Below are 20,070 nucleotides of genomic sequence, written 5' to 3'. Positions count from 1 at the left end.
TGCAGAGCTGCAGGCCGAGGTCCTTCCTAGACCTCAGAGGGCGAGAACAGACCCCGGCAGCTGTGGCGTTTGGCTGGGAGAAGATGCACGGCAGGCTTTCGCGGGTGCGTGCGCCGATCGTGCGAAGTCGTCGCACGCGGCGGCTGCCGTGACGTGCTGCGCTTGTGTGAGATGACATAAAATATGGAGCGCTTCACGGATTTGCGTGTCATCCTTTCGCAGGGGCCATGCTAATCTTCTCTGTATCGATCCAATTTTAGTATATGTGCTGCCGTAGCTAGCACGCTACGCCTAGCGTGCCGCGCTCACTTATACCTGCCGTGTCCGCACAAGGTTTCTGAGAGAGGGCAGGTTTCGGAGTCGCGTCGGCTTCCGAGCGGCTTATTTCAGGGCCACAAAATTGCCAGCGCCCCCTGGCGTGCCCTTTGGTCCCAAGGAACACTGTGTGTGGCGCTTTGGAGCAGGCACAAAAGAAAGCATGGGTGAAACACCCAAGGGCAAATGCGGAGCTGCAGGCTGCTCACTCAGAGGGTGAAAACAGACCCCGTTTGGCTGGGAGAAGATGTGTGGGAGGCCAGTGTGTCATGACTTTTTGGTCCACGGGCACACACGGTGCTAAAGAGTAGGCTGCGGAAGCTTCCGTGGAATTGCAAAGAAGATGGCACGCCGCTGGCAAGTCCGCAGCACAGAGGCTTCGTTCTTAGTTCTGTTCTTGAACGCAAGCTTGTCAGGGGAGAGCGCGAACGCAGTCCCCCACTACCAGAAATTATGCAGTCGAGATTCCCGCATTTGGGGAATTCGCAAGGGTCAGCACAACCGAAGTGCAATGGCCGAGCCTCGCCCTGGGTGAACCACCTTCGTGATCATGGTGTCGCCCCTGCCAGGTAAGTATGAGTTGCACAGCACATCTCGGCGGGACCCTTGTGACCGAGCCAGATGCAGCATGAGGGTGAAGGGCGGAGCAAGGGACAGGGGACGGGCTTAAGGGCGTCTCAGACCCGCCTTACGCGCTGAGCCAGGAGGCGCTGTTGGTGCCTCTGCATGGACTGTCCTCTACTGCCTGCTTGCCTGTGCCTCTGCATGGACTGTCCTCTACTGCCTGCCTGCCTGTGCCTCTGCATGGACTGTCCTCTCCTGCCTGCTTGCCTGTGCCTCTGCATGGACTGTCCTCTACTGCCTGCCTGCCTGTGCCTCTGCATGGACTGTCCTCTACTGCCTGCCTGCCTGCCTGCCTGCCTGCCTGCCAGCCTGCCAGCCAGCCAGCCAGCCAGAGTAACACACTTTGGAACAAACATAAAACAAAGCATGCGCCAAACACCCAAGAACGACTGCAGAGCTGCAGGCCGAGGTCCTTCCTAGACCTCAGAGGGCGAGAACAGACCCCGGCAGCTGTGGCGTTTGGCTGGGAGAAGATGCACGGCAGGCTTTCGCGGGTGCGTGCGCCGATCGTGCGAAGTCGTCGCACGCGGCGGCTGCCGTGACGTGCTGCGCTTGTGTGAGATGACATAAAATATGGAGCGCTTCACGGATTTGCGTGTCATCCTTTCGCAGGGGCCATGCTAATCTTCTCTGTATCGATCCAATTTTAGTATATGTGCTGCCGTAGCTAGCACGCTACGCCTAGCGTGCCGCGCTCACTTATACCTGCCGTGTCCGCACAAGGTTTCTGAGAGAGGGCAGGTTTCGGAGTCGCGTCGGCTTCCGAGCGGCTTATTTCAGGGCCACAAAATTGCCAGCGCCCCCTGGCGTGCCCTTTGGTCCCAAGGAACACTGTGTGTGGCGCTTTGGAGCAGGCACAAAAGAAAGCATGGGTGAAACACCCAAGGGCAAATGCGGAGCTGCAGGCTGCTCACTCAGAGGGTGAAAACAGACCCCGTTTGGCTGGGAGAAGATGTGTGGGAGGCCAGTGTGTCATGACTTTTTGGTCCACGGGCACACACGGTGCTAAAGAGTAGGCTGCGGAAGCTTCCGTGGAATTGCAAAGAAGATGGCACGCCGCTGGCAAGTCCGCAGCACAGAGGCTTCGTTCTTAGTTCTGTTCTTGAACGCAAGCTTGTCAGGGGAGAGCGCGAACGCAGTCCCCCACTACCAGAAATTATGCAGTCGAGATTCCCGCATTTGGGGAATTCGCAAGGGTCAGCACAACCGAAGTGCAATGGCCGAGCCTCGCCCTGGGTGAACCACCTTCGTGATCATGGTGTCGCCCCTGCCAGGTAAGTATGAGTTGCACAGCACATCTCGGCGGGACCCTTGTGACCGAGCCAGATGCAGCATGAGGGTGAAGGGCGGAGCAAGGGACAGGGGACGGGCTTAAGGGCGTCTCAGACCCGCCTTACGCGCTGAGCCAGGAGGCGCTGTTGGTGCCTCTGCATGGACTGTCCTCTACTGCCTGCTTGCCTGTGCCTCTGCATGGACTGTCCTCTACTGCCTGCCTGCCTGTGCCTCTGCATGGACTGTCCTCTCCTGCCTGCTTGCCTGTGCCTCTGCATGGACTGTCCTCTACTGCCTGCCTGCCTGTGCCTCTGCATGGACTGTCCTCTACTGCCTGCCTGCCTGCCTGCCTGCCTGCCAGCCTGCCAGCCAGCCAGCCAGCCAGAGTAACACACTTTGGAACAAACATAAAACAAAGCATGCGCCAAACACCCAAGAACGACTGCAGAGCTGCAGGCCGAGGTCCTTCCTAGACCTCAGAGGGCGAGAACAGACCCCGGCAGCTGTGGCGTTTGGCTGGGAGAAGATGCACGGCAGGCTTTCGCGGGTGCGTGCGCCGATCGTGCGAAGTCGTCGCACGCGGCGGCTGCCGTGACGTGCTGCGCTTGTGTGAGATGACATAAAATATGGAGCGCTTCACGGATTTGCGTGTCATCCTTTCGCAGGGGCCATGCTAATCTTCTCTGTATCGATCCAATTTTAGTATATGTGCTGCCGTAGCTAGCACGCTACGCCTAGCGTGCCGCGCTCACTTATACCTGCCGTGTCCGCACAAGGTTTCTGAGAGAGGGCAGGTTTCGGAGTCGCGTCGGCTTCCGAGCGGCTTATTTCAGGGCCACAAAATTGCCAGCGCCCCCTGGCGTGCCCTTTGGTCCCAAGGAACACTGTGTGTGGCGCTTTGGAGCAGGCACAAAAGAAAGCATGGGTGAAACACCCAAGGGCAAATGCGGAGCTGCAGGCTGCTCACTCAGAGGGTGAAAACAGACCCCGTTTGGCTGGGAGAAGATGTGTGGGAGGCCAGTGTGTCATGACTTTTTGGTCCACGGGCACACACGGTGCTAAAGAGTAGGCTGCGGAAGCTTCCGTGGAATTGCAAAGAAGATGGCACGCCGCTGGCAAGTCCGCAGCACAGAGGCTTCGTTCTTAGTTCTGTTCTTGAACGCAAGCTTGTCAGGGGAGAGCGCGAACGCAGTCCCCCACTACCAGAAATTATGCAGTCGAGATTCCCGCATTTGGGGAATTCGCAAGGGTCAGCACAACCGAAGTGCAATGGCCGAGCCTCGCCCTGGGTGAACCACCTTCGTGATCATGGTGTCGCCCCTGCCAGGTAAGTATGAGTTGCACAGCACATCTCGGCGGGACCCTTGTGACCGAGCCAGATGCAGCATGAGGGTGAAGGGCGGAGCAAGGGACAGGGGACGGGCTTAAGGGCGTCTCAGACCCGCCTTACGCGCTGAGCCAGGAGGCGCTGTTGGTGCCTCTGCATGGACTGTCCTCTACTGCCTGCTTGCCTGTGCCTCTGCATGGACTGTCCTCTACTGCCTGCCTGCCTGTGCCTCTGCATGGACTGTCCTCTCCTGCCTGCTTGCCTGTGCCTCTGCATGGACTGTCCTCTACTGCCTGCCTGCCTGTGCCTCTGCATGGACTGTCCTCTACTGCCTGCCTGCCTGCCTGCCTGCCTGCCTGCCAGCCTGCCAGCCAGCCAGCCAGCCAGAGTAACACACTTTGGAACAAACATAAAACAAAGCATGCGCCAAACACCCAAGAACGACTGCAGAGCTGCAGGCCGAGGTCCTTCCTAGACCTCAGAGGGCGAGAACAGACCCCGGCAGCTGTGGCGTTTGGCTGGGAGAAGATGCACGGCAGGCTTTCGCGGGTGCGTGCGCCGATCGTGCGAAGTCGTCGCACGCGGCGGCTGCCGTGACGTGCTGCGCTTGTGTGAGATGACATAAAATATGGAGCGCTTCACGGATTTGCGTGTCATCCTTTCGCAGGGGCCATGCTAATCTTCTCTGTATCGATCCAATTTTAGTATATGTGCTGCCGTAGCTAGCACGCTACGCCTAGCGTGCCGCGCTCACTTATACCTGCCGTGTCCGCACAAGGTTTCTGAGAGAGGGCAGGTTTCGGAGTCGCGTCGGCTTCCGAGCGGCTTATTTCAGGGCCACAAAATTGCCAGCGCCCCCTGGCGTGCCCTTTGGTCCCAAGGAACACTGTGTGTGGCGCTTTGGAGCAGGCACAAAAGAAAGCATGGGTGAAACACCCAAGGGCAAATGCGGAGCTGCAGGCTGCTCACTCAGAGGGTGAAAACAGACCCCGTTTGGCTGGGAGAAGATGTGTGGGAGGCCAGTGTGTCATGACTTTTTGGTCCACGGGCACACACGGTGCTAAAGAGTAGGCTGCGGAAGCTTCCGTGGAATTGCAAAGAAGATGGCACGCCGCTGGCAAGTCCGCAGCACAGAGGCTTCGTTCTTAGTTCTGTTCTTGAACGCAAGCTTGTCAGGGGAGAGCGCGAACGCAGTCCCCCACTACCAGAAATTATGCAGTCGAGATTCCCGCATTTGGGGAATTCGCAAGGGTCAGCACAACCGAAGTGCAATGGCCGAGCCTCGCCCTGGGTGAACCACCTTCGTGATCATGGTGTCGCCCCTGCCAGGTAAGTATGAGTTGCACAGCACATCTCGGCGGGACCCTTGTGACCGAGCCAGATGCAGCATGAGGGTGAAGGGCGGAGCAAGGGACAGGGGACGGGCTTAAGGGCGTCTCAGACCCGCCTTACGCGCTGAGCCAGGAGGCGCTGTTGGTGCCTCTGCATGGACTGTCCTCTACTGCCTGCTTGCCTGTGCCTCTGCATGGACTGTCCTCTACTGCCTGCCTGCCTGTGCCTCTGCATGGACTGTCCTCTCCTGCCTGCTTGCCTGTGCCTCTGCATGGACTGTCCTCTACTGCCTGCCTGCCTGTGCCTCTGCATGGACTGTCCTCTACTGCCTGCCTGCCTGCCTGCCTGCCAGCCTGCCAGCCAGCCAGCCAGCCAGAGTAACACACTTTGGAACAAACATAAAACAAAGCATGCGCCAAACACCCAAGAACGACTGCAGAGCTGCAGGCCGAGGTCCTTCCTAGACCTCAGAGGGCGAGAACAGACCCCGGCAGCTGTGGCGTTTGGCTGGGAGAAGATGCACGGCAGGCTTTCGCGGGTGCGTGCGCCGATCGTGCGAAGTCGTCGCACGCGGCGGCTGCCGTGACGTGCTGCGCTTGTGTGAGATGACATAAAATATGGAGCGCTTCACGGATTTGCGTGTCATCCTTTCGCAGGGGCCATGCTAATCTTCTCTGTATCGATCCAATTTTAGTATATGTGCTGCCGTAGCTAGCACGCTACGCCTAGCGTGCCGCGCTCACTTATACCTGCCGTGTCCGCACAAGGTTTCTGAGAGAGGGCAGGTTTCGGAGTCGCGTCGGCTTCCGAGCGGCTTATTTCAGGGCCACAAAATTGCCAGCGCCCCCTGGCGTGCCCTTTGGTCCCAAGGAACACTGTGTGTGGCGCTTTGGAGCAGGCACAAAAGAAAGCATGGGTGAAACACCCAAGGGCAAATGCGGAGCTGCAGGCTGCTCACTCAGAGGGTGAAAACAGACCCCGTTTGGCTGGGAGAAGATGTGTGGGAGGCCAGTGTGTCATGACTTTTTGGTCCACGGGCACACACGGTGCTAAAGAGTAGGCTGCGGAAGCTTCCGTGGAATTGCAAAGAAGATGGCACGCCGCTGGCAAGTCCGCAGCACAGAGGCTTCGTTCTTAGTTCTGTTCTTGAACGCAAGCTTGTCAGGGGAGAGCGCGAACGCAGTCCCCCACTACCAGAAATTATGCAGTCGAGATTCCCGCATTTGGGGAATTCGCAAGGGTCAGCACAACCGAAGTGCAATGGCCGAGCCTCGCCCTGGGTGAACCACCTTCGTGATCATGGTGTCGCCCCTGCCAGGTAAGTATGAGTTGCACAGCACATCTCGGCGGGACCCTTGTGACCGAGCCAGATGCAGCATGAGGGTGAAGGGCGGAGCAAGGGACAGGGGACGGGCTTAAGGGCGTCTCAGACCCGCCTTACGCGCTGAGCCAGGAGGCGCTGTTGGTGCCTCTGCATGGACTGTCCTCTACTGCCTGCTTGCCTGTGCCTCTGCATGGACTGTCCTCTACTGCCTGCCTGCCTGTGCCTCTGCATGGACTGTCCTCTCCTGCCTGCTTGCCTGTGCCTCTGCATGGACTGTCCTCTACTGCCTGCCTGCCTGTGCCTCTGCATGGACTGTCCTCTACTGCCTGCCTGCCTGCCTGCCTGCCTGCCTGCCAGCCTGCCAGCCAGCCAGCCAGCCAGAGTAACACACTTTGGAACAAACATAAAACAAAGCATGCGCCAAACACCCAAGAACGACTGCAGAGCTGCAGGCCGAGGTCCTTCCTAGACCTCAGAGGGCGAGAACAGACCCCGGCAGCTGTGGCGTTTGGCTGGGAGAAGATGCACGGCAGGCTTTCGCGGGTGCGTGCGCCGATCGTGCGAAGTCGTCGCACGCGGCGGCTGCCGTGACGTGCTGCGCTTGTGTGAGATGACATAAAATATGGAGCGCTTCACGGATTTGCGTGTCATCCTTTCGCAGGGGCCATGCTAATCTTCTCTGTATCGATCCAATTTTAGTATATGTGCTGCCGTAGCTAGCACGCTACGCCTAGCGTGCCGCGCTCACTTATACCTGCCGTGTCCGCACAAGGTTTCTGAGAGAGGGCAGGTTTCGGAGTCGCGTCGGCTTCCGAGCGGCTTATTTCAGGGCCACAAAATTGCCAGCGCCCCCTGGCGTGCCCTTTGGTCCCAAGGAACACTGTGTGTGGCGCTTTGGAGCAGGCACAAAAGAAAGCATGGGTGAAACACCCAAGGGCAAATGCGGAGCTGCAGGCTGCTCACTCAGAGGGTGAAAACAGACCCCGTTTGGCTGGGAGAAGATGTGTGGGAGGCCAGTGTGTCATGACTTTTTGGTCCACGGGCACACACGGTGCTAAAGAGTAGGCTGCGGAAGCTTCCGTGGAATTGCAAAGAAGATGGCACGCCGCTGGCAAGTCCGCAGCACAGAGGCTTCGTTCTTAGTTCTGTTCTTGAACGCAAGCTTGTCAGGGGAGAGCGCGAACGCAGTCCCCCACTACCAGAAATTATGCAGTCGAGATTCCCGCATTTGGGGAATTCGCAAGGGTCAGCACAACCGAAGTGCAATGGCCGAGCCTCGCCCTGGGTGAACCACCTTCGTGATCATGGTGTCGCCCCTGCCAGGTAAGTATGAGTTGCACAGCACATCTCGGCGGGACCCTTGTGACCGAGCCAGATGCAGCATGAGGGTGAAGGGCGGAGCAAGGGACAGGGGACGGGCTTAAGGGCGTCTCAGACCCGCCTTACGCGCTGAGCCAGGAGGCGCTGTTGGTGCCTCTGCATGGACTGTCCTCTACTGCCTGCTTGCCTGTGCCTCTGCATGGACTGTCCTCTACTGCCTGCCTGCCTGTGCCTCTGCATGGACTGTCCTCTCCTGCCTGCTTGCCTGTGCCTCTGCATGGACTGTCCTCTACTGCCTGCCTGCCTGTGCCTCTGCATGGACTGTCCTCTACTGCCTGCCTGCCTGCCTGCCTGCCAGCCTGCCAGCCAGCCAGCCAGCCAGAGTAACACACTTTGGAACAAACATAAAACAAAGCATGCGCCAAACACCCAAGAACGACTGCAGAGCTGCAGGCCGAGGTCCTTCCTAGACCTCAGAGGGCGAGAACAGACCCCGGCAGCTGTGGCGTTTGGCTGGGAGAAGATGCACGGCAGGCTTTCGCGGGTGCGTGCGCCGATCGTGCGAAGTCGTCGCACGCGGCGGCTGCCGTGACGTGCTGCGCTTGTGTGAGATGACATAAAATATGGAGCGCTTCACGGATTTGCGTGTCATCCTTTCGCCTCTGGGCGAACGATCTTCGTGCTAAAGAAAACCAGACGTTTCACTAAGTCCCTCCCTTCTCTACTTCTGATTGGCCGCCGGACGAATTGTTTCAGCGGTTTGTTTCACGGCGGAGCCGAATTATTGGTCGTCGAACTGGAACAGAATCCAAGCGATTGGCCAGAGCCAGTGCGCCAGGTCACATGGCCTGCTGACGAAATGTTTCAAGGGTTTGTTTCTAAATGGGCTCGCCTGATTGGTCGAGATTTCACGTGAGCTCGCAGTTTAAGCGCAAGGGAGCGGGAGCATCATTTCAGTCTCAGCACTTTAGCGAGCAACAGCGTTTTCAGAGCGATTTACAGGTAAGTCCGTTACTTTACTGTTTTAACCACTTTTTTAAACTTAGTGTTTGGACTGCAGGTGTGTGATGTACGTACATTACGGAGATGTTATAATTGTATTTTCGCACGAATTACGCGGCGTCACCTTGCTAGCTACACATCGTATTTCCAAATTTTTTTTATGTTTAAAATTAAAATGTTTTTGTCTCCGTAGAATTCATAGTTGTCATGTTTATTTCGATTAGCTTGCTTATTCTTTGCAATTTTTTGGGTATGTTTTACCACTTTCATGCGTTTTTTTTCTTCGCGGTTTTACAATTTTCTCGCTTTTTATGTGTATTAAGTTAGCTTGCTAAATCGCCTAAATGATTATAATTGCTATCAGACGTCATTTTTGTACGTAGAATATTAAATATGTCAATTACTAGCACCGATATGACAATATTTTATCGTGCGAGTGGTAAATCACATTACAAAAGACGTTTCTGAGCATATTTTTCAATTAAACAGCAAGTGGTCAGTATTTGAACTCATATGCTCGTAAATACCCATCTATTTGGCTGGAAGGAAGACAGTTACAGCTCTCATATGACACCCACCTTTTGAATGAAGCTTATGAAATATTAAAGTTCCGCGTTTCGGAACCACCGGTGGTTCCACTGAGTTAATAAGATTAAAGGAGCCTGACCAACTGTATGTTCCTCCAGAAAGAGAACAGAAATAGTTTTTGTTTCAGTGGATTTATTGCAGAGTGTTTGAAATGTTAATAAATATAATAAACATCAGAAAAACTACCTGTAAAGAACAATGGTTACACTGTTGCGATGGATATGTACCGTGAAAATGTCTTAAACTATTGTGATGCTGTATTTTTGCCATTTTGCTCACCCCTTACAGAGGTTTATTTTGATTTTATTTGTCAGTGTTTTCTACAATGGATGCAAGGCCAGCATTTCGTTGCGAGGAGAACGGAGAGCTCACTCTTCGAGCCTCACCAGCAGCACTTGCTGTGGAGAGGGAGCACTTGACCCGCATAGGGTCAGGCACTCCTTTCAAGGTCCAGGATCCCATGGCAGTTTGGACAGAGGCCAAACAAAGAGTGGTGGCCGCAGGAGGAGACCCTTGGGACAACCAGCTGGTAGCGAGTGAGAGCGTTATCCAGTTTGGCCAGTACCGAGGGAAAACCTTTAAGTGGCTTCTGGAGAATGACCTGGGCTATGCTGTCATGGTCTTGGCAGGGCACCAGAAGGAGCGGGAGTCTGGCGACCTGAGCGACACTGCCCTTATGAGCAATAAGGACGTGCTCCTCAAGTATGCCGGATCCTTTCCCGAGGTTGCCGAGGCCATTAGGCAGCGGAGGCAGCGGAGCACCCAGGCGGATGACAGTCTGGTGGGCTTTGGTGCACACAAGATGTGTACCTTCAGGCAGCTTTATGAGTCTGCAGACAGGGAGAAAAAGAGGTAAAGATATATTAAAATTCTGCATGTTATATTTTATTGTAGTTGTAGTATAATATATTTGCTCATTATTCTGTCTTTTTAACAGTTACGTCCAGTGGCTGAGAGGTCAGACGACCAGGCCAGGAACTAAAATGGACGCACTGAGGAAGTACATCCAGAAGAGGGATGTGGAGCAGGCTCTGCATGGCTCTGCACCCTCATCGTCTTCCATTTCGGCTCCTGGCTCTCTTCACCACCCTGGATCGTCCCGAGAGCAGGCTCCTAAAGCTCTTGGTAAGTGTTAAAATCATGTAAAATAGAGAAGTTCATCATTCAGCACAGCACATATTGTGCAAAAAATCATGTGAAGTCATTATGTACTGCAAATTTTCCCATTGTTAATGTTTAATATTCTGTATTTGTCAGAGCCCACTGATGATGAGCTGATGGCATGTGCCATGGAGGTGGACATACCAGGTATGTGTTTTCTGAGTTCTCCAGAATGAACAATGTGTTACATGTAAAACATGTAATGAACGTATCGTAACTTTTTGCTTTACGTCAATGTATTTACTAGCCCTTTAAAAATGATGCAGAAGAAGTTAAGGTAAGTGTTATAAGTGGCCCGTCGAATAGTAGCCCCGCTCGTAGCACTTGTGGCTTAGTTGGTTCTGGTGTGCATGTCCACTCCTTTTATCCCTTTGCTTTGGTAGAACAGCTGCTTAGAATGCTCAACATCCTTTGTCCCCATGCTTGTGTCACTGTGCTTTGGCTGGGATGTACATAAAACTTCTAAACATGTATTCTTTCATTTATTCACCCTTTCTATTTATTTTCACTTTAATGCACATTATTGCCATCAGTTAATTAACAAAGAAGTAGATGTAGCACAATTCTCACTGGTGTAATAACAACTTTATTCTACGAATAGATTAATTTCCTTGAAATTTTTTTCTTGAAAATGTGACAAGTAATTGACTTGTTTTGTGATGTTCACAGCTCCTCCACCAGCTCCGGGCACACCGCCTGCTCCGCCGACCCCATCTCGTTCTCCGAGAAAGGCTGCGCAGAAGAGACATGTGCCCCATGCTGCTCCTGAGGTGAGGTTATAATTCCTGTACATTTTTTAATTGCTGCACAAGAACAATAAAACACACACACACACACACAAAACATCCACTGACAGGCTATTTGTCTGTAGGGTCCTGTGCTTCCACAGAGCTGGAAGCACCATCTCCCTAAAGAGCAGCATGAGTGGATCAGCCGTGCCATGTTCAAGAGGGACAAGGCAGGGAAGGCTGTTCTTGTGGACAGCCTGCAGATGTGGTGGCATCCTCCCCCACCACGCCCTGTTCAACATCAGCCGCCGTCTTCCCCTGACGCCTTCTTCACCCGCCCCTTCTGCCTGTGGATGCCCTACCGCATGTGGGCATTCAGGCTGCTGTGCAAGCAGCCCAACTGCCATCGGGCCGGCCAGCGCCTGACGTCTTGTGGCCTGTACAAGACGGTCAGAAGGGTGCTTGACATCGATGGCTGGTACTACATGGCCACCGAGTACCTGGAGTGCCGTCGCTGTCGGAAGAAGGTCGCAGGATGGTCACAGGACATCCTGGAGCAGCTGGACCCTGCGCATCGAGCCATGTTTCCAGCCATCCTCACATACAGGTAAACGTACATCTATGACACAAAACACAAGGGCAACTTTTATGACATGAAGATGTGAATGAAAGAATGAATGAATAGCACACCATAGATCTATTAGGGTTACTTTTTGGGGTCATCTGTCAGGTCAAGAGAGGATTAGCGGTCACTCTTAAAGTGTCTGGCACAACCTGTTTGATGCAAAGGTCGTTTTTGAAGTGTCTGACACCACCTGTCCTGGCCACTTTTTTCACACCTTTTGATGTCCCCCTTCTGGAATGTCGTCTCGTCTCGTTAGGGCTTCTATTGTTCTCTGTACCCCTACACCAACCCCCACCTCAACCCCCACCCCAACCCGCACCTCAACCCCCACCCCAACCCCCACCTCAACCCCCACCCCAACCCCCACTTCAACCCCCACCCCAACCCCCACCTCAACCCCCACCCCAACCCCCACTTCAACCCCCACCCAACCCCCACCTCAACCCCCACCCCAACCCCCACTCAACCCCCACCTCAACCCCCACCCCAACCCCCACCCCAACCCCCACTTCAACCCCCACTTCAACCCCCACACCAACCCCCACCCCTCTGCAGAGACCTTTTACAGCCAGTTCCCAACTCTGATCTGTGAATGTGCGTGCTTACAGGCTGTCCTGTGACATGAAAGTCGTGCGGCTGATGAGAGAGAGGTCCCTTGGCAATAGTGTCTCCGCGCTGTGCCACAAACTGAGGGAGCAGCACAGTGAGGCCTGGATGACGAGCACACTGCAGTACCTTGCAGTGTGTAAGAGATTCCAGGTCCCTGGTGTCGAGGCACAGCCTGTGGCATCACCACCACCCATGATGCCTGTTCCCTCACCCCACTGGCTCCTCACCGTCCATGCCGAGGACATACGGACGCGGATCGGTGAGATGAAGGCCAGGGTCACCTCCATTTTCGGATCCATCCTGAAGATGGATTCAACCAAGAAGGTAATGTTTTTTGTGTTTGATGCTCCGGTGCATGTTATGATTCACTAATTTTGTGTATTGAATTTGCACACTGTATATATATTAACTGTGCGTGTGTTTGTCTGTCGTGTGTCTGTCATGTGTTCAGGTGACCAAGAAGCTGGCTGGAGCTGCAGCCAGGACAGCAGCCTGGGCGACCAATGTGGGCAACGAGCACGGACAGGTGCTCATGTCCGTGCTCACAGCTCATGAGGGAGATGGGCTGCTGCCCATGGCAGCAGGGCTGATGAGGCGCTACAGTGAAGCTGGAGTCCCCCCGCCGAAGCTCCTGTACGTGGACAGGGACTGCTGTTCCGGAACAGGGAGGTCCAGAGCAGCGGCCATGTTCCACGAGTGGGAGGAGCTGGTTGTCAGGCTGGACGTGTGGCACCTGATGCGAAGGTTCGCGGTGGGTGTCACCACTGACAGCCACCAGCTCTACGGCCTCTTTATGGCGAAGCTCTCTGCGTGCATCTTCGAGTGGGATGCAGCAGATGTGGCTCGTCTGCGGGAGGCCGTGCAGGCGGAGATGGAGGAGAAGCAGGGCATCGTGGGCCTCAGCGAAGAGCAGCTCAACAGCAAGCTGACGACAAAGCTGCTTGCTCGGCACTGTCGGCGCCGCACGCGCGGTGCAGAGGAGACCGAGGAGCTTGTCCATCAGCTGCTGGAGGCTTTCCGCGACGTGACGGACACGATGGGCGTCCCCTTGCTGGACAACGAAAGGATGGATGTCATCTGGAACAACCAGCGGCAACACCTTCGTTGCATCCAGGATCCTCCGGGACTCCAACTTTATGCTAAGACGGGCCAGCTGACCAAAGGCGGGGTTGTCCTGCCTGTGTACCGTTGCGCACGGGGCTCCACCTCCCTTGAGTCGTTCCACCTACACCTCAATCACTTCATACCTGGTAAGTGTATAGATTTGTATTGTGTGTGTGTGTGTGTGTTTCTGTCTTGTGTTTGTTGTGGACCGTCTACAACATGTTTTCTCTGCTTCACAGGCACTTCTGCAAATGCAGAAAACTTTCAGGCATACCTCCTGGAAGGCTTGGTGAGGTGGAATGAGGACCGTGCAGCAGCGGTAGACCAGGCAGAGCAGGTGCTGCGGTGCTACAGTGGCCACCTGCAGCACAACCTCAACCAGCTCAGCCAACAGCTGCTCAACCGTAAGCTGGTTGAGGACTACACAAAACCTGGAGAGTACACAGGTGAATATTCACCGACTGAATCTGTATAGCACTGTTCACCAACCAGTATTGCAAACCTGTTATTATTATTGATGAGTTTGTTAAGTTAAATTGTAATTATTGATGTGTTTCAGGAGAGCTGATCGGTGTCGAGTACCTCTACTCCCAGCAGTGCAAGGAGTTGAGAGAGGACATTGGTCGTGATCCGGATACTCCAGATGGCACCCCAGATGACGAGTCGGACTGGGAGGATGAAGGGTTTGCTGAGGCTGTTCATTTGGGTACGGAGGAAAGTGACCCCACCATCGTCCCGCTTTCGGTTGATCCCCACCGCAGCCTGCTGTCCATCCGTGCTGCGGCGGAGGCAGGGGCACCTCCTCTGTCTGAAGACGCCCCATCTGACCCACTCCTTCCCTCCACAGCGACAGCGACGTCAGGCGGGGACGATGATGATGGTGGTGGTGGTGATGTCAACGTAAGAACTGTTAAGATTTAAATAAAAAAAAATTTACAAGAACAGCACAGCATAAATCTGAATAAAATTCATCTCCTTGTTGTTGTTTTTCCTTTATTTTGCTAGGAATTCACAGGGCCTGATGGAGCACCTGGGTACGACCGCGTGGTCAGGCTGGCCATGTACCTGGTGGGGCTGCGTGACGAACCCTGTTTCTCCAGAAGGCATGTTGCTGACATCGTCGCTCTCTGGAACTCCCTGCCAGAGGCTGACAAGCGACGTGTCTCTTACTTGCCGAGACACAGGGAGCGGCTCCTCGAGGGACGGTTCAAGGCCAGCCACTCGAAGACCACCGTCAGCAGTGGGACGGAGAGCTTGAAGCGGTAAGGGCACCATACATGCTGATGAGGATTTTTACAGAGAATTCCCTTTAATAATAATAATAATAATAATAGTAATAGTAATTTATTTATTTAATAGTTTATGTAATGCTTTTCATGCTGGTGTGAATGTGAATTATAACTCATCTTAAGTTGTTTGGCTTTTTGTGTTTTTTCCTGAACAGCTGTTTGCTGGGCCAAGGCACAGGGCCTGCACAGTGGCCCCACGCAAGCCGCCTCGTGGAGGCCATTTGCCTGCAGCTGTGCGATATGCACCCTCGTGGCCAAAAGATCGCCGGCTTCAGGTTAAACCGCTGGGGTGTCGTCCTGCGGGACTACGGCAGGATCAGGAGGCTGGTCCTGAACAGTCCTGGGCTCATGCAGGCGACAGCGCTTCAGCTCTTCGAGATCAATCAGCGCACACTATCTGTGTGGTAAGGGTCTTGATCTAACACTGTTGATGCTGTGCATTAGACAGTTCTTTTATGTGAATTCTAAATTTGTTGTATTTATTTATTTTCTTTTTTGTTTTTTTTGTGTTGATAGGTATAATAATTTGCAGAAGAAGCAGGAACTGGCTGTGCTGTCCATGAAAATTCCAGTCCCCAACCCAAGCATGACAGCAGCCGTCCCGTTGACGGAGCCCAGGCAGAATGTTCCGGAGCCTGAGCACCCGAGGTCTTTTGTGTTCGCCTGTCCTCCGGACCTGTCTGGGCAAGCTGTGCGGCGAGGACAGCATCCAGTTCTTGAATATTTACAATATCTGGCGCCAGCACCGCAGCCCGCACCTCTGCCCCATCCTACGCCAGCACCGCAGCCCGCACCTCTGCCCCATCCTACGCCAGCACCGCAGCCCGCACCTCTGCCCCATCCTACGCCAGCACCGCAGCCCGCACCTGTGCCCTACCCCGCGCCAGCACTGCAGCCCGCACCTCTGCCCTACCCCGCGCCAGCACTGCAGCCCACACCTCTGCCCCATCCTACGCCAGCACTGCAGCCCACACCTCTGCCCCATCCTACGCCAGCACCGCAGCCCGCACCTCTGCCCTACCCTGCGCCAGCACTGCAGCCCACACCTCTGCCCTACCCCGCGCCAGCACCGCAGCCCACACCACCTCTACCACTCCACCCTACACCTCTGCCCCAGCAGACTGTGCCACCTCCACCATTTCCGCCCATCCAACTGACACACCTTCAGCCAGTCCATGATCCTGAAGGGAAAGTGTGGAGCAGGACCACTCAGTGGAGGAGGAGAAAGGCAGCCGAGGCCTTGGCGAGGCAGCAGGGTCTCCATATACAACCTCGCGTCACCCACACGCACTACATTTGTTCCCAGTGTGGGCAGCCAAGGACAAGGCAGTTTGGGCATAGCAGGATGGGAAACAGATTTTTCTGCTCTACAGCAGAGGGGAAGTCTGTGGAGGAGTGGCGGGCTGAACAGGGACATTAAGATTATGATTATTATGTTTTTGATTATTGATATCTGCTTATAAATACACATTGAAGATCCTATTATTATTATTATTACTATTATTATTATTATTATTATTATTATTGCAATCTATCAAGTTACTTTTATTATTTGCTTGTGTGGTAAGTACTTTTAAAATGTAAGCACTATTATATTTACTATTATTACCTATCAAGCTACTAATGTTATTACTTGCACTTATATAAATGCTAGTAATTTAAATGTAAGCACTTCACTATATTATCAATACTGTTATTGTTATACACATGCACTAAAACTATTAGCATTATTGTCTACTAATATAATAAGCACAATTGATTCAATTACTTATACATGTGTAAATAAACATGCAACTATACATTGATTGTGCATTTATAAATGTGAACCGTAGAGCTCAAACATAATACAAATATAAGGTCATTTATTCTATATGTGCAGTTATGATATGATCATTGAAGTGTCTTATTGAATGCAAATTTGAACCAATCAATCAACAGCATATAATGTATATTGTTTTTATTGCTATTATATTAAGCAGTGTAGTTGAAGTCTTCATTAATGCATTCTAAATTCCCATTATATTAATTTGTGCTGTGCTCTTATCTAACTGCACAAATCTCATGTATATAGCACTTCTCTTGTTTCACAGAGGAACATTTTTTTTGTCCCATTCACTTTATACTTGTGTAATAAGCAGTTCTAACAAATTATTAGTATTATTTAAACATGTTGTACAAATGCCAAAAATCTGTTAATAAAAAAGGTGGTTGGTTTACCCAAATAATGTGTTGTACTCAATCTTTTATTCACATTGTGTTTGTGCGGAATGCTTTAAAGAACACAAAGATTTTGATGTATATGAAAAATATTTATTAGAAACAAAAGAAATATAGTAAAGATAAAATGTGTAAATCAAATACAAACAGATATATTTACAAGCTATGAGGTTGCACATTAACTATTTATGGACTTTGTGTTCAGGAGGGCTGGGCAGATTTTCTTCTGTCTGGTCTTATTTCCTCCCACTCCGACTTTGCACAGGTCTGCCCTCCCGATCTGCGGTGCGTTGCTCGGCGAGCCACAGTTCTACCGACTTCCCTTCATAGGCTGAGCAGAATGGGACGCCTTTGTAGCGACTGTGCCCGTATGCCTTTTGCCGTGGCTGGCCACACAGCTGGCATATTTGGTAGCCGGGCCTCTTTCTTTCTTTTAAGCTAATTCCCAGCTCCTCAGCCTCCTGTTCCTTTTGCCTTCTCCTCTTCATGTTCCAGGCTGTGCTTTTTGGGATGCGTCTTCCCTTATTCTCTCCGGCCTTCCTCCTCTGCTCTGTCAGCCAGTCATGGGCGCTCTGGCCAGAGGTGTTAGAGCAGAAACTTGTGCCCTTATAGGTGGCATGGCCAAACTCCAGCCTCTTTGGCTGTCCACACAGGTTGCAGGGGAGTCCAGCTGGGGCCTGCTGGTGATGGACCGTTCCAGCTTCCTCCAGGATCCTGTTGTCTTCCTCCACAGTCTTTTTTCTCCTGTACACTGTACATCTGGTCACAGGAACTGAGGTAAACCAAAGCACAGCATAAAATTTAATCTCACAAAAGATCTCATAAGCGATAACAACATGCAAAGGGGAACAAAGTGACAGTAATTCAAAAAAAGGCTCTGCTAAAATGCATTACCTGGTTTAGATCCCTTCCTCCTCCTTTTCTTGGCCTGAGCAGACTGGGCCTTCTCAAGCTCTCTCCTGAACCTCTTTCTCCTCTCTCTCTCAGTCACTGAGATGACTGGTGGCCAGTGTGGAGAGCAAAACTTGTTGTGTCTCTTCTTCTCCCTGTCCAGTCTCTCGACTTCTGCCTTCATTGCTTCCATAAAACCGCCAGGTCTACAGCGAACCTGCTTCAGCCAGCAAATGTAACTGTAGTAAAAGAAAAGCACAAAAACAAACAAAAACGTGAGAAATGATCACCTCTAGGAAGCAATCACTGAAATGACTAAAAACACAAAAAAAAAAATACTGTACGCTCGAAAAAGAGATATAGGAATATAAATGGCATAGTAATAACGGATCATTTCAGACAAAATGAGTTAAAAACAGGCAAATGAATGAAAACATACTTTCTGGCCTTCAAAGTGCTTAAGGCATGGAGCCTCTGGAGCTTTTCCTTCACATTACCCGGTAGCTGTTTCATGCTGAAACGAAAAAAAAAGAAAAAATAAATAAACGAATGAATGAAAAAACAAACAAAAAAAAAACAGGGAAAAAACAGAAAAGCGAACGAACAAAGAAGCACATCACGCACCTTGAAGCGAGAGCGATTCCTTCACCGTCTTTCTCAGCTGGGCGCTCTGTCTTCTCAGAGCTCCGCGCCTCGGTTCAAGTTTGCCGGCAAACCCCGAAGCCACGCCTTCTCTCGATCCCATTGGCTCAGCTGCCGGCGAGGACCGCCCCCTTAAGAGGGCAACGGCGCAGCGCAGAGCCTGTGGGGCCCACCACCGCTGAGCCCGGAGCGGCCCGCAGCGTTTTTTCCGCCTTAAGGCAAAATAAACTTATCCCATCTGGGCGCCGTGCGCCCGGACCTCTTCGGCCCGGTGCGTTCGCGGGGGGCCCGCGGGGGGCCCACAGAGAACATCAGGGCCCATCCTTTGCGCAGGGGCCATGCTAATCTTCTCTGTATCGATCCAATTTTAGTATATGTGCTGCCGTAGCTAGCACGCTACGCCTAGCGTGCCGCGCTCACTTATACCTGCCGTGTCCGCACAAGGTTTCTGAGAGAGGGCAGGTTTCGGAGTCGCGTCGGCTTCCGAGCGGCTTATTTCAGGGCCACAAAATTGCCAGCGCCCCCTGGCGTGCCCTTTGGTCCCAAGGAACACTGTGTGTGGCGCTTTGGAGCAGGCACAAAAGAAAGCATGGGTGAAACACCCAAGGGCAAATGCGGAGCTGCAGGCTGCTCACTCAGAGGGTGAAAACAGACCCCGTTTGGCTGGGAGAAGATGTGTGGGAGGCCAGTGTGTCATGACTTTTTGGTCCACGGGCACACACGGTGCTAAAGAGTAGGCTGCGGAAGCTTCCGTGGAATTGCAAAGAAGATGGCACGCCGCTGGCAAGTCCGCAGCACAGAGGCTTCGTTCTTAGTTCTGTTCTTGAACGCAAGCTTGTCAGGGGAGAGCGCGAACGCAGTCCCCCACTACCAGAAATTATGCAGTCGAGATTCCCGCATTTAGGGAATTCGCGAGATTCCCGCATTTGGGGAATTCGCAAGGGTCAGCACAACTGAAGTTGTTTCACACGAAGTTGTTTCACACCCAAATTTCTCAATTAATTTGTCTCATGTGCACATCCTGTTCACGCACATCTCCAAGCATCAGACTCTGCCGGAGTTTAGTAAATATCAGTCATTCACGCTGTCAGTAGTAGTGAATTAGTCACAGATTTCTAAGCTCAATTGAAGTAAAAGGCTATGAGATCGTGCTACTGTGTGATGCAATTGACCCACAAAAGTGCACCACAGGCAGGGTTCATGCACACACAGGCCCGGCTAGCAGGCTAAAGACTATCATTACCCCAAGTGACCGGCTTTTTCTTCCATATGGATGTGTATGTATATACACACACACACACACACACACACACACACACACGTGTGAAGGTATGACTACCTTAACAAAAACATCTTGCTTGTTGAACAATTACCAGAAAGTAACCAACTCCACACCAACTCTCGTAGGCCCTGTCTATTCACTGTATTAATTTCCATGAAAAAAAAAATTAAAAACCTTCTATATGTTTTATTCATAATAATTTGCCCCAGGCGTTCTCATCATAATCCTGAACGCTCAGAACTGTATTGCTCCTTTTTATTCAATATTTTATACCATAAGGAAGACTGAGCTTGATTAGTGCTTAGGGACTGATTGGGATTGATTAGGGATTGCTGACACACAAACTTGTGACTTAGTAAATGTTCTTGTGTATATCTTCGTATTCTGAGCAGTAAGGTTCAGGAACACTCTCTGCCAC

At 52.4% G+C, this 20,070-nt stretch overlaps 3 protein-coding genes, 12 non-coding genes and 2 pseudogenes across 15 annotated transcripts; 2 read left to right on the top strand and 15 right to left on the bottom strand.

The window, feature by feature from the left end:
* Nucleotides 1-177: 177 nt before the first annotated feature.
* On the bottom strand, nt 178-284 carry LOC118817209. Its single transcript, XR_005008004.1, has one exon. It is a non-coding gene; the product is annotated as a U6 spliceosomal RNA (small nuclear RNA).
* A 444-nt stretch (nt 285-728) lies between these two features.
* LOC118817151 lies at nt 729-892 on the bottom strand. Its single transcript, XR_005007951.1, has one exon. It is a non-coding gene; the product is annotated as a U1 spliceosomal RNA (small nuclear RNA).
* A 614-nt stretch (nt 893-1,506) lies between these two features.
* Nucleotides 1,507-1,613, bottom strand: LOC118817208. Its single transcript, XR_005008003.1, has one exon. It is a non-coding gene; the product is annotated as a U6 spliceosomal RNA (small nuclear RNA).
* Nucleotides 1,614-2,057: 444 nt separating this feature from the next.
* On the bottom strand, nt 2,058-2,221 carry LOC118817204. Its single transcript, XR_005007999.1, has one exon. It is a non-coding gene; the product is annotated as a U1 spliceosomal RNA (small nuclear RNA).
* Nucleotides 2,222-2,831: 610 nt separating this feature from the next.
* LOC118817207 lies at nt 2,832-2,938 on the bottom strand. The gene has a single exon (XR_005008002.1). It is a non-coding gene; the product is annotated as a U6 spliceosomal RNA (small nuclear RNA).
* A 444-nt stretch (nt 2,939-3,382) lies between these two features.
* LOC118817191 lies at nt 3,383-3,546 on the bottom strand. Its single transcript, XR_005007989.1, has one exon. It is a non-coding gene; the product is annotated as a U1 spliceosomal RNA (small nuclear RNA).
* Nucleotides 3,547-4,160: 614 nt separating this feature from the next.
* On the bottom strand, nt 4,161-4,267 carry LOC118817206. Its single transcript, XR_005008001.1, has one exon. It is a non-coding gene; the product is annotated as a U6 spliceosomal RNA (small nuclear RNA).
* A 444-nt stretch (nt 4,268-4,711) lies between these two features.
* LOC118817180 lies at nt 4,712-4,875 on the bottom strand. Its single transcript, XR_005007978.1, has one exon. It is a non-coding gene; the product is annotated as a U1 spliceosomal RNA (small nuclear RNA).
* Nucleotides 4,876-5,481: 606 nt separating this feature from the next.
* Nucleotides 5,482-5,588, bottom strand: LOC118817205. The gene has a single exon (XR_005008000.1). It is a non-coding gene; the product is annotated as a U6 spliceosomal RNA (small nuclear RNA).
* Nucleotides 5,589-6,032: 444 nt separating this feature from the next.
* On the bottom strand, nt 6,033-6,196 carry LOC118817169. The gene has a single exon (XR_005007968.1). It is a non-coding gene; the product is annotated as a U1 spliceosomal RNA (small nuclear RNA).
* A 614-nt stretch (nt 6,197-6,810) lies between these two features.
* Nucleotides 6,811-6,917, bottom strand: LOC118817203. The gene has a single exon (XR_005007998.1). It is a non-coding gene; the product is annotated as a U6 spliceosomal RNA (small nuclear RNA).
* Nucleotides 6,918-7,361: 444 nt separating this feature from the next.
* Nucleotides 7,362-7,525, bottom strand: LOC118817145. The gene has a single exon (XR_005007945.1). It is a non-coding gene; the product is annotated as a U1 spliceosomal RNA (small nuclear RNA).
* Nucleotides 7,526-9,408: 1,883 nt separating this feature from the next.
* On the top strand, nt 9,409-12,844 carry LOC118816697. The gene is made up of 5 exons (XM_036583228.1): nt 9,409-9,956; nt 10,042-10,229; nt 10,362-10,412; nt 10,513-10,542; nt 12,776-12,844. Exons 1-4 carry the CDS (start codon nt 9,430-9,432, stop codon nt 10,518-10,520), a joined length of 774 nt encoding a protein of 257 aa, XP_036439121.1. The 5' UTR covers nt 9,409-9,429; the 3' UTR covers nt 10,521-10,542; nt 12,776-12,844.
* On the top strand, nt 12,269-14,356 carry LOC118816694. The gene is made up of 3 exons (XM_036583226.1): nt 12,269-12,551; nt 12,679-13,777; nt 13,891-14,356. The coding sequence occupies exons 1-3, from the start codon at nt 12,333-12,335 to the stop codon at nt 14,250-14,252; spliced, it is 1,680 nt and encodes a 559-aa protein (XP_036439119.1). The 5' UTR covers nt 12,269-12,332; the 3' UTR covers nt 14,253-14,356.
* Nucleotides 14,357-16,938: 2,582 nt separating this feature from the next.
* Nucleotides 16,939-18,554, bottom strand: LOC118816696. Its single transcript, XM_036583227.1, has 4 exons — nt 18,353-18,554; nt 18,168-18,242; nt 17,732-17,967; nt 16,939-17,609 (listed from the first exon to the last, which is right to left on the bottom strand). The coding sequence occupies exons 2-4, from the start codon at nt 18,239-18,241 to the stop codon at nt 17,074-17,076; spliced, it is 846 nt and encodes a 281-aa protein (XP_036439120.1). The 5' UTR covers nt 18,242; nt 18,353-18,554; the 3' UTR covers nt 16,939-17,073.
* Nucleotides 18,555-18,689: 135 nt separating this feature from the next.
* On the bottom strand, nt 18,690-18,765 carry LOC118817158 (annotated as a pseudogene).
* A 444-nt stretch (nt 18,766-19,209) lies between these two features.
* On the bottom strand, nt 19,210-19,415 carry LOC118817176 (annotated as a pseudogene).
* Nucleotides 19,416-20,070: the final 655 nt, after the last annotated feature.

This window comes from Colossoma macropomum, unplaced genomic scaffold, assembly GCF_904425465.1.
Source record: "Colossoma macropomum unplaced genomic scaffold, Colossoma_macropomum, whole genome shotgun sequence".
In the NCBI taxonomy this organism is placed as follows: Eukaryota; Metazoa; Chordata; class Actinopteri; order Characiformes; family Serrasalmidae; genus Colossoma; species Colossoma macropomum.
This window is presented reverse-complemented; position numbering and strand designations above follow the sequence as displayed.

Excerpts from the sequence above, each read along its gene's own strand:
- LOC118816697 (XM_036583228.1), top strand. The coding sequence starts at position 9,430 with ATGGATGCAAGGCCAGCATTTCGTTGCGAGGAGAACGGAGAGCTCACT. Across the intron at positions 9,957-10,041 it reads GCAGACAGGGAGAAAAAGAG|TTACGTCCAGTGGCTGAGAG; the intron begins GTAAAGATATAT and ends TCTTTTTAACAG. Across the intron at positions 10,230-10,361 it reads GCAGGCTCCTAAAGCTCTTG|AGCCCACTGATGATGAGCTG; the intron begins GTAAGTGTTAAA and ends TGTATTTGTCAG.
- LOC118816694 (XM_036583226.1), top strand. The coding sequence starts at position 12,333 with ATGACGAGCACACTGCAGTACCTTGCAGTGTGTAAGAGATTCCAGGTC. Across the intron at positions 12,552-12,678 it reads AGATGGATTCAACCAAGAAG|GTGACCAAGAAGCTGGCTGG; the intron begins GTAATGTTTTTT and ends TCATGTGTTCAG. Across the intron at positions 13,778-13,890 it reads AAAACCTGGAGAGTACACAG|GAGAGCTGATCGGTGTCGAG; the intron begins GTGAATATTCAC and ends GATGTGTTTCAG.
- LOC118816696 (XM_036583227.1), bottom strand. The coding sequence starts at position 18,241 with ATGAAACAGCTACCGGGTAATGTGAAGGAAAAGCTCCAGAGGCTCCAT. Across the intron at positions 17,968-18,167 it reads AGCACTTTGAAGGCCAGAAA|TTACATTTGCTGGCTGAAGC; the intron begins GTATGTTTTCAT and ends CTTTTACTACAG. Across the intron at positions 17,610-17,731 it reads GAGGAAGGGATCTAAACCAG|TTCCTGTGACCAGATGTACA; the intron begins GTAATGCATTTT and ends GGTTTACCTCAG.